The sequence below is a fragment of the Emydura macquarii genome, unplaced genomic scaffold (genome assembly GCF_026122565.2).
Source record: "Emydura macquarii macquarii isolate MOO-44397 ecotype Brisbane River unplaced genomic scaffold, CSIRO-AGI_Emac_v2 contig_2948, whole genome shotgun sequence".
In the NCBI taxonomy this organism is placed as follows: domain Eukaryota; kingdom Metazoa; phylum Chordata; order Testudines; family Chelidae; genus Emydura; species Emydura macquarii.
Window position 1 is genome coordinate 6,212,764 of NW_027133085.1, and position 13,822 is coordinate 6,226,585.

The 13,822-nt window shown below is 38.8% G+C and overlaps 1 protein-coding gene across 2 annotated transcripts in view; it reads left to right on the forward strand.

Annotated features, from left to right (window-relative positions):
* Window positions 1-13,822, forward strand: part of MOCOS (molybdenum cofactor sulfurase) — a 327,221-nt gene that overhangs the window by 270,188 nt on the left and 43,211 nt on the right. For both annotated transcript variants that reach the window (XR_010924157.1, XM_067569886.1), the window contains exons 7-8: window positions 7,514-7,630; window positions 8,750-9,181. Coding sequence is in view for 1 of the 2 variants with exons in the window: in XM_067569886.1 (XP_067425987.1) it covers window positions 7,514-7,630; window positions 8,750-9,181 (549 nt within the window). In the remaining variant the exon portion in view is untranslated. The remainder of the gene's footprint in view (window positions 1-7,513; window positions 7,631-8,749; window positions 9,182-13,822) is intronic.

The window sequence follows — 13,822 nt, forward strand, 5'->3', positions numbered from 1 at the left end:
CACCTAGCATTTCATCCGTTTCTCTGGCTGACGTTTTTCCCAACAGCCAGAATTTCAACATTATTAATCTCCACTTAGATCTTCAATCCAACAATATAGAATACATTCATGAGCAAATAATAAATGCATTCTTGTGCTGCATGTGCCAGATTCCCCCATATTCATCACACTTCCTAATGAAAACAGCTCAGGTACAGATTTAATATATACTTTCAAACCAATTAGCGATTGGCCCGAAACAAAATCCTGTTTCAAATCACCCGTGAGGTTTAGAAGAATTCAGAACCAGATAATGCCCATCCCTAAGGACAGGTCTATAGAGCAGCACAGCTACCATGTAGATGCTTTCTATTTCGACAGAAGGTTTTTTCCTTCAGTGTAGTCGATCGACCTCTCCATCCACCGAGCCATTGACCTAGCCACGTCTACATGGGGGTTAGATCAACCTAACCATGGCACTCAGGGCGTGACATTTTTCACAGCCCTGAGAAACAGGTTCATCTAATTTGAAAGAGTAAACCAGGCCTAAAAGCAATTAGACAAATTGGTACATACATCAATTCAAAAATGCCTAATACATTACCATTCCCACTCTGAGTGCATCCAATGTGCAGTTCTAATATAGATTTAAGGTCTGATACTCCACTGCCTTGTACCTAGTCTATTCATTTAACTTGAGCGACGTAAGTGCTGAGTGGGTGTAAACTGCTAGCATTCTGATCTGCGAGTGTTTTACACTCACTTTGCAATTAGTTTAAACAAGTATAAATAACTATAGAAAATGCAAAGCAGTAGAAAACCAGGCCTTGTCTACACTAAAAAAATAAGTCGACATATGTTATGTATAATTACAGTGCTGGCTGATATCCACATTGCTGTCCTTGGGTCAGTGGAGTGTGTCCTCACCAGGATCACTTCCATTAACCTAAAGGGTAGTGTGGGGAGCTGATAGCCCCCTTTCTCAGCTTCCTGCCAGGAGCCTGGGGCAGCCGCACGGGGACTTCTCCCCTCTCCAGTCCCAGCTGGGAGCCCAGAGCAGTTGCACGGGACTTCTCCCCACCCCAGTCCAAGCCGGGAGCTAGGGGATGCCATTCCCCGGTCTCTGCCAGAAGGGCAGCCAGATCAATTTCACAGCTCAGCCTTGTAATTGACATGGCTGCCCCGGTGGGGAGCAGGTGGAGAAACTCCTTGACTTCTGGCCCCGGCTTCCAGCCAGGACCAGGAACCAGCAGCCCTTCTACCAGTGTAAGGGGACGCAGTGCCTACTTTGATACTGCGTTGCCCTAGCTATGCTGACAAAGCCCTACACCTCTTGTTGACGTGGTTTTATTTTGTCAAAAAAATGGCAGTTTTGTCGGCTAGGAAGTGATTGCAGTGTGTACACCAGCACTGTTTTGTTGACAAAAGCTGACTTTTGTTGACAAAACTTTCTAGTGTAGACCAGGCCTAAGACCTTAAGAAAATACGGAGTCTGTCCAACTAGAAATTAGCACATCAGGATGGAATATATATATTTTGTACAAAAAATATCATTTTGCAGGAAACTATCTGGTTAAACTGATTTTATGTCGACGTAACTGAACAAAGATGAGATTTTTTCTCTCTCTCTTCTAAACAATGATTTGGAAACAAGTGCTGATTTCTCTTCATACCTACTTCTAGATTAAATTACATTAAACAAGATTAAGCATGCATCTTCAGCAGTCGCAACATTTCACAATCAAAAGCTGGGTGACAAAAAGAGCTAACTTACTTTCTCTCCAATTTCATGCAGTAGATCAGTGAATTAATTTACCAGCTTATTTCGAGAAGAGTGTCATGAAGTCAGCTTTATAACCAGCCATCAATAGTGTGCAGTAAAATTCTTGTGATGAGCAAATCCATTTGACCAAACCTACTCCAGAAACACTTGGCTCTGAAGTTTGGTCACAGCCTAAGAATTTAGCATCAGAAATCCAAATTACCATTCTTCCAAGAGAATAAATACTGTTGTGATGAGACTTCCTGAATAGAGTGATTTTTCTGTTCTGTTCATATGAAATTATAAAAATGTCAAAATTAAGGGCCCAATCTGACAACCTCTATTCATGTGAGTAATTCTGTTGACCTTAATGGAACAACTCATATGAGTAAGGACTCTTGTTTGAGTTATGGATCCTATGACTTACAGTGAGATTTTAAAGGAGCCTATGGGAGTGGGTGCCTTACATTTTTAGTGATTTTAAAATAATGCAAAACCATTTGGTAGCCAAAATCTTAACTACCACAAATTTCAAATCTGTTTACAGTAGTGGTATTACTCCTGAGCATATCAGTAGAACTAGAGTATAGAAGAGGATTTATTTTTGGATTAAACATTATTGTTGTTGTAGTTATTATTTACGAAGCACACTCAACTTAGATGCTCCAGCCACTAAATAGTTAAAATACAGCTAGCGTTGCCAACCCTCCAGCATTTTCCTGGAGTATGATTATGTCATGTGATGAAACCTCCAGGAATACATTCAACCAAAATTGGCAAGCCTCCAACAAATAAAGCACTATTAAAAAAAAGTCCCCAAAATGCTAAGACATCAAAGCAAAATGGCATCATTAAAAGGAAGGATGAGCAGGAGAGCTGACTGTCGTTAAAGCAGAAATTACCTCTTAAAAAGAAGAATGGAAGTTTTAACTGTATGACCTTAGTAAAAAATGGGTGTCTGTTTTCTAGCTAGTTCACCTATCTCTGTTAAAGCACAAAGGCCCCTTGCAAGGTGATGAGGGTCCTCCGCTCTCATTAAAGTCAAGAGGATCTGAGGGTGCTCACTACTATCCAGGAAGTGCCTGGCACCCCGCAGGCTCAGACCCACTTCAGAAACAGGACTGAATACTAAGGGTTGTTAGCTGACAGAAAGGACTGCAGGTCTTCATAGTGTCTTAATTACCATGTACATTCCGTGTAGAATCAATACAAATGCTGTGAAGTCTATTAGGTTGCAATTAAATTGTAAAAAATAAAGTTTATAAAAGGCTAAGTCACCCTAGTTCTAAATAACAGACCCAGGGAAGCACCAAAACTGATGATCTGAGTACCTAAACTTGTGTACCTGCCATTAGCACTTTTCACGCTTCCATGCTCTTATTGATGAACATATCCTGGGCTCCTAAATGGCAGCCTGTGTTGTTACATGCTGAGCTGCAAACACTGCACTGCACTTTGCAACCCTAGGTCTCTACTTATTGTTGCTCCTTACAGCAGTTTTCAAAATGTATATTATTTAAGGCTTTTTTTCAATGAAACGCACTCTAATAGATGGTTTGTATTCTATTTGTTTTGCTGTCTGCTAACACCACAGAAAGAGATTAAATTAATTCCCTTAGTAGCATATTTCCAGGATGAAGCTGAGCAACAGGATCTAACGGCATATGTCCAAGGAAAATTCAAGCATTTGTTCAAAGAACACAGGTCAGATCCTGCAATCTTTGCAAAGGCAAGGTGGGTGAGGTAATATCTTTTACTGGACCGATTTGCATTGGTGAGAGTGACAAGCTTTTGAGCTTACACAGAGCTCTTTTTCAGGTCTATGTAAGCTCAAAAGTGTGTCTCTCTCCCCAACAGAAGTTGGTCCAATAGAAGATATTACCTCACCCATCTTGTGTCTCTAATATCCTGGGACTGACATGGCTACACCAACACTGTCTGCATCCTGCGATCTTTGCTAATTCAAGTAGTCCAGTTGATTGCAAGGGGAGGAATGCTTAACATTAGTAAGAATTGCTTGCAGGATTCCCATGTGAGTTTATGCTTTGCATAGATTGGAAATGGAACTCTCTAGAGTTAATTCAACGGGTTATGCTTAACTGGTCTTTCTTGGCTTAAAAATAATTCTTTCTATTCCTTTAATTTTGATCTATTTTTTCTCTGCCAATAATCCTTGGTCTGGTCTAATCTAAAAACAAACATAAACCAATCAAATAAAAGTGTTATTTGAGAAGGGTTTTGTCTCATGTCGCAGTGTTTTTCTCCAGAATTCTGACACGTGCTTATATGGAGCAAAAGTCCAGGTTCTGCATAAATGAATAATGATGATTTATCTGACAAGAACAAAAAAAAGAGGAAGAAGAAAGAGCAAATCTAGTTGCTAAACATTTCTTGAACTCAGGGCATGGCAACCCAGTCACTTTAAACATCCTGTAATTTTAAAAGCAAGGCTGTTCAAACAAAGTGAAAAGGGTTATTATTTGAAAAAGATTATAAATTTGGATTAAGGCATTTGATATACTGAGCAAACCAAACCGTATGCTGAACAACTTCAGCAGTGAAATAACTGTCATGATTTTTGCCCTGCTTGTCGTCATTAACTGAATGATGGATCCACCCACAAGTCACTAGAACTATGACAAACCTTGTTATGTCAGGATGACAACTTTTGTCATCCAAATGAGAAAATAACTCAAGAAAATGTCACTGGTCCCAGATAGAAGCCTTCTGACAAAACAAAGTTAAATGACACCACTACAGTCTTTCTCAGCAGATGCCTTTTACTATAACTTGATTCTTAGAAACATGCTTCAAATACCACACAGATGCACTAAACATAAATAAAGATCTCAGGTCTGATTCTCCATTTGCAATTGCTAATCAGGATATGTGTAGTGTTTTTGGTTGTGTCTGTATTAGAGAATTGAATCATTTGTAATTGAAGCAAGAGGACAAAACCAATTTAAGCACAAAGATACTGATTTGTTTTCTGCAATACTGCAGTTTTGTCCTGTGCCCCTAGTAATGTTTTTCTAATGTGTTTCAATTGCAATGGCCTCTGATAACTTATTGCACAGCTGACAGAAGCAGTGGATTCTGGAAAACTTCAAAAGAACATTAATGCACTGTCAGGAAGCAGTGGGAAGACCACCTCACTGTTTTCACTGTGACCTATTTTAGTGCAGTCCACGCAGGCACTAAGGACTAAGTAACCTGCAATACTCATACCGATGAGAGTAACTTCATTCCTGTGAGGAGCACCATTGAAGTCAGTAGGAGTACAGACATGAGTACAGTTAAGCACAGGCACAAGAATTTGAAGGACTGGTGGGAGCAAAGGCCTTGAGCCTGCGACGTGCTTCTTGAGAACAGATTGCAGGGATTCACCCACTCAGAGCTCATTGCAGAAATTTGCAAACACAATGGCAACTCTCGATCTTTTTTAAGTTAAAAATGTAATGCTTTTAAATAGTGCTTCTATCAAGGACAACTGCTTCACCAGGAGAGGCAAGAGGATACAGCACCTTTTAATGACTAAGGAAGTACAGTACATTGAAGGATATATGTTTTATTTCTAATGATGCCTCTCCTATGGTAATTAACGATATCATTAGATATCATTATTCAATTGTTATATTATGATAGCACCCAGAGGTCCCAGTCAGAACTGGGGTCCCATTGCTGTACCCATATAAAGATAGACATGGTTACTACCCTGCAGAATAATATGCTGTCGGTGTACATACATCATTCTTGCCTGCATTTTCTTTGACTCTTTATATCTATGATATATTTGGTGTTTTAGGGCCTGAACAACAGGATCCACTAGCTCCCATGTGGAATCTCACTGAAGTCAATCTCTGCCATATCTAGGGCTGATCTAAAGTCAATGGGTCTTAGGTTCCTATGTTACTTGGGTGCTTTTGAAAGAAGTACTCCTTGTCTTAACACTAGTGATACGGAGACATTCAGACTTGTGTAAGTTGGTAGAAATTGATGAATACACCCTGGATCAAATCTGTCACCCCCAAATAATAATGTAATGTAAACAGGGACAAACATGATACAATGTTTGTCCTTGTAAATGAAACAAATGGATGGGAGTTAGCCTTCTATGCACTGAATTCCAGGGCCTGGTTAGTTTCATGGTTTTTCATTGTGTCCTGGGTGTGATTTTGAGACCAAATCCATTCATTTAAAACAAATCTTTGGTATTTTAGCAGACTTTTTAAGGAGCCAGATTCTCCACTGTCTTGCATCTTGGGTAAATACAGCTGTGCCAAGTGGGCGTTAAACCATTCCCATTAGTGGCTTGATTGTGTTCTACACTACACCCTCTGTCCACTCACTTTACGCTGGTGTCATACATTAGAGACATGTACCATTCTGAGAACTATTTGTTTCCCTAACATTCTTGTATAAAACCCCTTGTTCCCACACATAAAAGTACTCCAGATGCTTTGTGTGCACCAAATACTGTTGGGATTGCTTTCAGCAGGTCTAAAGATTGGTACAAACTGAATAATTTCTGCACTGGTTCCAATCTCCAGCAATAATCATGTATACAACATTATCCTTTCAGCCCTTGTTATCTCTTTTGACAATCTATTTACCATCAGAGTTTTGGGAGCCATAATGTTTCTCAAATGGTCTTTCTTCTTTATGCTTTGATAGTAGTACTGGGAGTCCCTAAAAATACATTCTCCCCCCCCCCCCCTTCTGCCACAGGTTTCTTCATTGTGTGAGATTCTTTCTGTTGTACAGACAGACATGATCTCCTATTCCCTCTGCACACCTACACGTCCATTCACTTTCTCTCTCTCTCTCTCTCTCATTCACATAATTTATTCATCCCAATGATTCATCCATTAATTATTATATTTGTGTCAATTAATTAGTCAGTGTTATTTTTCGGTAACTGGCAGCATTACAAATATTCAGAGACATAGAAGAATAACATCAGGTAAGGTAAGTGGGACAGCGTAGTTGGTGAACAAAATGGTCATGTGTGGAACATTCAAAGAGGTCTCTCTCTTCCTGTCCTTCCAGATTAGTGCCTGCCCTGTCGCATGCTATTGCTTACTTATGGCCTCATCCACCAAGCCTGCAGAAAGCTCAAGCGTGCAGAAATCTCATTGATTTCAATAATTTCCTGCACTGATAGTTTTCCTTGGTTACTGTGGAGTGTATAGCTATGTAAAGGAAGGATGTCGTTGTTGTTTGGATTGTCTCCATACATAGAAACCCCAGACTTGGACCAGGATACCAATGTGCCAGATACAGCACATTTTAATTGATGAGGATCTCCAAACCCTCCACCTCCAAGAGAGGCAGTTGCTGCTTTGTTTCCATTCAGACGCAGAAAGTTACAGTGTAAGGCACTGACCCTGGAGACATTTACACATGTACTTAACTTTTAGCATATGATTAGCCTAATTGATGTCAATGGGCCTTTCTGTGTGTTGTTTAAAACTAAGCACGTGTGCAAGGATTTGCACGATCATCACTGCTTGTCTCTCTGTGTTCTGTCTCTCTCTCTCTCCCCCATGGTGAGAATATATTTCTTCCTTCTTTGTGGTTTTACTTCATCTGAAATAACAAAACTGAAAAATACATGTTTTCCTCATAGCGTATGTGAAACTATAACAGCTCCAACAACCAAACTGTTAATTTAGCAAAATAACTTACTTCAAGCAGCCTTTATTTATAACTTAATATATTTAATATGATCTCTTTTGTTCCTCTGTTTATTTGTCCTGCTGCATCTGTAAGGTGGACAAGATTGCCAGTCTCTACAACATACATGTCCGTACAGGCTGTTTCTGTAACACTGGCGCCTGCCAGCAGCATTTGGGCATCAGCAATGAGGATATCAAAAGGAACCTTCAGGTCAGTGCCAAATGCAGTGGAGACCAAGTTAAATCTCTGAAGAATAAGAAGGTTGAAGGCAAGAGTAAAAACTGAGCATAATTAAACATGTGGGTTTAAAGTATGTATATACCTCACATACCACAGGACATGAGTTTTAGGTTTGGGAGGGAGGCAACTTATATAATGGTGGCAAGTGTGTGTTATTCTTCATTAGACTTCAGTTTAACACTCTGCTACTGAAGGCACCTTCATTTAATAGAACTGTTTTATTTGAGCTGGTTGAAAAAATTTTGACTGTCTAAAAATGTAGTTTAGCTGAAATCAAAATGTTTCATAGCAATTTGATTTTAATGGGAAAAAAGTCAAAGCATTTGAAAATGTTTCATTCTAAGGGTGTCATTTCAATCCATTTCATTTTGACTTTAGTATTATATTAAAACATTAAAATATTAGTTGTAAATATAAACAAAAGGCCAGATTCAGATTTCAATTGCACCAATGTAAATCCAGAGTAACTTTATCCGTTTAAATTGTGATTCTCTAGATTTGTAACTGAATGTTGTAATGTGAGCCAAGTTAACTATTTTTCCCCTATAGGAGCTCACATTGTTGAATTTTGACTGACCAATAAACAATAAATCAGTAGGATTAAACCGGATTCTTCATTCAGCCAGACAAAAAGCTCTTAACCATCTTATTCTTTCTCACATACCCCTGGGGTTCTCTAGTGTGTTTTGTATATTGCTTATCTGATGTTAGATACAGCCCAGGAATTCTTCATAGCAGTGCTGATATCTGAGATCTGGGAAAACATGGTATGGGTTGGTCATACTTGTGTTTGTCTGTGAAGAAGGTTCTTATTGATATGGTATTTGGGGCCATATAAGTACCTGAGTTAGATGAATAAATAGATATTATATATAGCAAATGAGACAGATGAAAAGCTTTTCTCCATTTTTCCAATCTATTCATGTATTCATTATCTTTGGAATCTTTGGAATCATTATCACTGTCTTTGGAATGGATTCTTTTTATTTGGAGTTAGCAGAATGAAGTATAAAGTTGTAAAACAAGAAGGGAAAGAAAATGAAAAGTTTATTTGAATAGCTCATTGCTTTTCTTTTTATTTCAATGTAGGCTGGCCATATCTGTGGAGATGACGTAGATATAATTGATGGACGTCCCACTGGGTCCGTGAGAATATCATTTGGCTATATGTCTACTTTTGAAGATGCACAAACCTTTCTAAAGTTCATCATAGCAACCAGACTATCTGAATCAGACATCAAGTTTCCCTCCCAAATCACTGCAAGAGAGACTATTAGAGAGTCAGTAGGATCTCCAATACAGAATGACCATACATCCAATAACAATGCAAATAAAGTCTCTCTGAAAACTATCATCTCAGATGCAGAACATTGGAATAATTCATCTGCAGCATTGAAGACAACTGAGACTAGCAGGGCTGTTGTTTCTGAGAGGGCAATACCAGTATACAGAAATGGGAGCAAGCCAATCACTGTCACCAACATTTACCTCTACCCAATCAAATCTTGTTCTGCATTTGAGGTATATATTTTAAATGAATTTTAGAGCTTCTTTCGAGCCGTACCCCCCTTTTTTTCCCTTTGCTTCTCAGGAATATTCTGTGTTAGATATTAGGCAACAGCAGGTGAGTATTAATTTTATTTTTGGAGCGATTCTCACTTTCTCAAAATTATACTAAAAATTTCCTGAACATTTGGCTATTTAATTTTTGAGGGAAATTCAATTAGATTGAAGTCATGAAATGCAAATTGCTCACATTTTCCTAACCTCTCCCGCCCCCACCCCAAAAAATCTGCATGTAATATGTATTGGAATTAATCGTTTGGATTCCCAAACGCTGGCATAAATTATAATCAAGTAATTAGTATGCTTATACTAAATGACATGTGATGGACTGCAAGCATTGATGGGTGTGAGGCAATTGAGAAATAACTTGATTAACATGTTATAATTGAGAAGAGGCTGATTTACATTACAAAGAAATGTTATCATTAAAAATACATTTGCAACAGAAATATGACATTTAAGTGTTGCAGCACTATTTGAAAGTTCACTCTTTGAAGATTTTAATTGCTTTTTTGCCAAGTTAATAATATGGTCACCTTAGCTGTGACTTTTTTTTTTTAAATAATGCATGATGAAATAGGTGTATGCTCTGTACATTGACCTAGAATCTGACTTTGCTTCGCACTATGCTGTGGAGTAATTTAATGAATGTCAATAATGGTATAACTTTCCTTATGGAAACTTAGCAGTGTGAGGTCACTATCTCACATCTCAGTGAAAATTGGGGTCAAATTTGGTGACAAATCACCTGTGTTTAAATATAGCTTCTCTAAAGATACGATAATCATATTTTTAAAATATGAGGGAGTTTAAAGGAAAATATAATGAAGTATGACCATAGAAGTCAATTTTTATGTATACTTATAAAATGTCTTGGTTTTGTGTATGATGAACACTGCCCTTAATTCAGAGGCACAGCCCTGGAAAATACAAAAATACAAACTTTAATTAGCCATCTACAAAAGCCAAGTACACCCTGCATTTTATAAAAGGATGTTTTAACCTTAATTCAGTTGCTGCAGTTTTTTTGAGTTATATTGTAAAAGCTCACTGCAGTCAAAACGTTTCACTACTGCAAAGACATCCATACACCACATAGGCATGCATATAAGGTTCAACTGCCGCTTTAAACCACAGACTGCTGTCAGGAGAGCTGTGTCACAATGAGTCTAAACTAGAGGATTTGGATGCTGTGTATCCAGGCACAGGCATGATGCATCTTGGAGCGAAGTCATATTATGCATTTCTCCCACGCAAGCAGGGACTGATATCTTCCCTCCAAGCCCAGTTAGGGGAAGCCAGCATCACTGTGAGTGCTAAACTCACTCAATCCTTGCACTCCCCTGAAGAACCGATATGTGATTGTGCCTAGCTCTGGCCCCCCCAAGGTTCTTTGCACTCTCACGATACCCACCCTCCCCCATGCACCTATGTGGTGCAGCACCTAGTGTATAAGCTTATAGACTAAACATATCTAAGTTAGCTGGAAAAATTGCAGGTAGATTGTGAGATTTTGTTAGCCTTCCCATAGAATCATAGGGTTAGAAGGGACTGCAAGGGTCATCTAGTCTAACCCCCTGTCAACATGCAGGATTTGTTGTGTCTAAACCATCCAAGACAGATGGCCATCCAGCCTCCCATGTTTACAGTCATTTTTTAATAGTATTAGAAATTTAATTTATAGTCGTTTGGTATTTAACACTTACATTGAAACAATGGTTCCAATCAGCATCAGGGTCCAGTATGCTAAGCACTGTACAAACACAAATAGACACAGGTCCCAGATGCTCTAAGGTTTTTAGGCATCTTCCTCCCATCTAAATACCTTTGAGGATCTGGGCAATCAGGATACACAATTAAGTATATACGTGCTTTATATGCATTAGACGTTGGAGTGTGTATATATAATATATATAATGTTTCAACTATCCTCACTTGTTTCTCAAGCTGGCCAGCTTTAATTGGTCAATTTCTTATATGTGTCAGAGCAGAGATGGGGCCTTGTAGAGGGATTTGTAGAAAGAGAGTGAAGTGGCCTTGCAAACCAGTTCAGGAAGGATGTTTTATGCATAAGTAATAGCGTGGAAGCAGGCCTGGATGGGTGGGTCAAGAGTTGGGCAAGACCCCCAGGTTATGGGTTCCAGCAGAATGGGGGTGGTGTCAAGAGCGATAGACAATAGAGGGAGTGGAAAAGGTTTAGAAGCAAAGATCAGGAGTTCAGGTTTAATTGGGTTAATTTTAAGCTGGTGATAAGACAGCCAGGAGGAGATGTTAGAGAAAACAATCAGCCAAAAAAAGCATTTTAAAAGAGAATTCTAAAAAGATGAAAAACAAAGACTTCTGATGGAAAATCTTAACTGTAGCATCACCAAGCACAGTGCTTTGCTTACTTTTCTCACTAAATTTTGCTTCATTTGCACAGTAGAACTTTTTTTTTTTTTTTTACTAAAAGCAGGTAGCCCGATCAGTGAACCAATAACATGAATTGACTTTTTTATGCAATAGTCTGGCTCATGACTGGTGGAGAAGATGATTAGCCAGTGTGGGAAATAGGAAGAATTTGGTCTTTGTGCTGGTCTCCTGCCCTTCTTGCAGTGGGCAATCAGGGAATGGATTGTCAGGCTCTGATCCTCCTGAGTTTCAGGCCTAGATACATAGGTGAATGGTGGGATTTCATATTCACCTGAGCACACATCCAGACATCATATGGTGAAAAATTAGCTATGTCCTCTGTATGATAATTTACCGATGCTCTGCCCAAGAGCTGGGACATGCGATTATCTTATGATATTGCAAATTTATTATCTGGGGTCTGGCAGTGTAAAGTTGATAGACAGATAGGAGTTCTGATGTTGAGGGAAAAGGAAGTACTCGACAAATGTCAGTGACATAAGTTGAGAGAATGGGCCTTATTACTGGGCGTGTTTAGGTATTAGCTATGCAACAGTGACCAAAATCCGAGGGAAGAGGGAGAAGTAGGATGAAGACATGATCAGGGATGCTGCATCTCAGAGTTGGAACATGGATGTTCCTGTAATCATCCTGAACCTACAACAAGCAAAGTAAATTGCAGGGGATGATTGTCACCAGCTATCTATCATTTATCTGACCTTTTTCCTGCTGAGTGCCTATCACTATGTAGTGCATTATCTAAGGCCCTGATTGTGGAAGACACATAAGCACATGTTTAGTTCTAAGTATGTGCATAAGTTGTGTTGCCTTTGGAGCTTTCCTGAATAGAGATGCTTTTCCAAAATGGGGGTCTAACTGCTGAATCAGACAAATTAGATCCAGAAGGCATTGTGCACAATGTACTTCCTGGTCAATTCTGGTCCTGGTGTCTCACAGATTCTAGGAAACTCTTCTATTGCCTCTTGGAGGAACAGGACATATTAGTGTTTCCTTTTCTTCTATTAAGGTATGAAGGTGGGGAAAAGAGGAGGCTCTTGTTCTAAAGGTGCTTGTCCCTTCAAAATACATTTTTAATCCAATTAAAACAGCATGACCAAAAACCTCCATAATTTCCAATTAACAATTTCCAGCAAAGACAAAAGGCTGCATCTTTGTACTGATACCATATAATCCCTGGAATCTGATTTTTAAAAAGAGAGGCCAGAGACGCACATATATTTGCACACACACGGTTACTGCAGAAATCAGGTTTTGGAAAAGCAAATGATACCTATCTAGTTAGTAAGCAACTGTCTAGCCATTTACTTGCAGAAATACTGTATTTGTGCATGCAGTTGCTATAACTGAGCACATGCAAGGCGTCAACACTGAAATGTGCATGCAAATGGTCTGTATTTCTGCAACATTTTTATTAAGGGGCACCGCCAACTCAAATATCAGATTTCTGGCTGAAAATTCTATACTTACTGTTACAAGGAGGAAATACAATTATTCTAATTTTAAAAAGGTAGTGGAAAAATATTTTTCTATTGTTTGTTCGTTTGTGTACTTGATGCATTTTACAGAACTTCAGCCAAGAATTTTAAAAGTGACTAGTGATTTTGGGTGCCTCCTTTTTTCGGTGCCCAACCTGAGACACCTTAGAGGGGTCTTATTATCAAAAAGTGCTGCGTGCCCATCTGCAGCTTCTCTTTATGGTCAGCCAGTTGGTTTCTTACTGCTGCTGAAAGGTCTGACTGAGATGTTGAAAAGGTCCTTATAAATATCAGCAACAGAGAAGTTAAAACCTTTCAGAAGTTTTTAAGTTTGTTTTCAGTTGTGGAGATGTTAACAATGTTCTATCCTTAGGTTCCTTACAACCCTAATCTTCTATGATTCTATTAGAAACTCAACTTTTAAAATAAATCTACTTAAACTATGCTGACATCGTCAATCACTGGAGGCTGAATTTTGCCCTCCAGTAGATGCACAATAGGAAATGTATGCATGTATCTGAGAGCAGAATTTGTCTCTCAGTATTTACGTGCTTAGAGGTATCTTGCCAGTTAGCTTGCCAGTAATCATACGGATTGTTCAGGGAATGTTTCAGGTAACATATGTGAAAATACAACAAAGCTAACTCTTTGTACAACATAGTTAACTTTTCAAATATTTTACTGCTACTGGAGAGTGCACATGATCTAA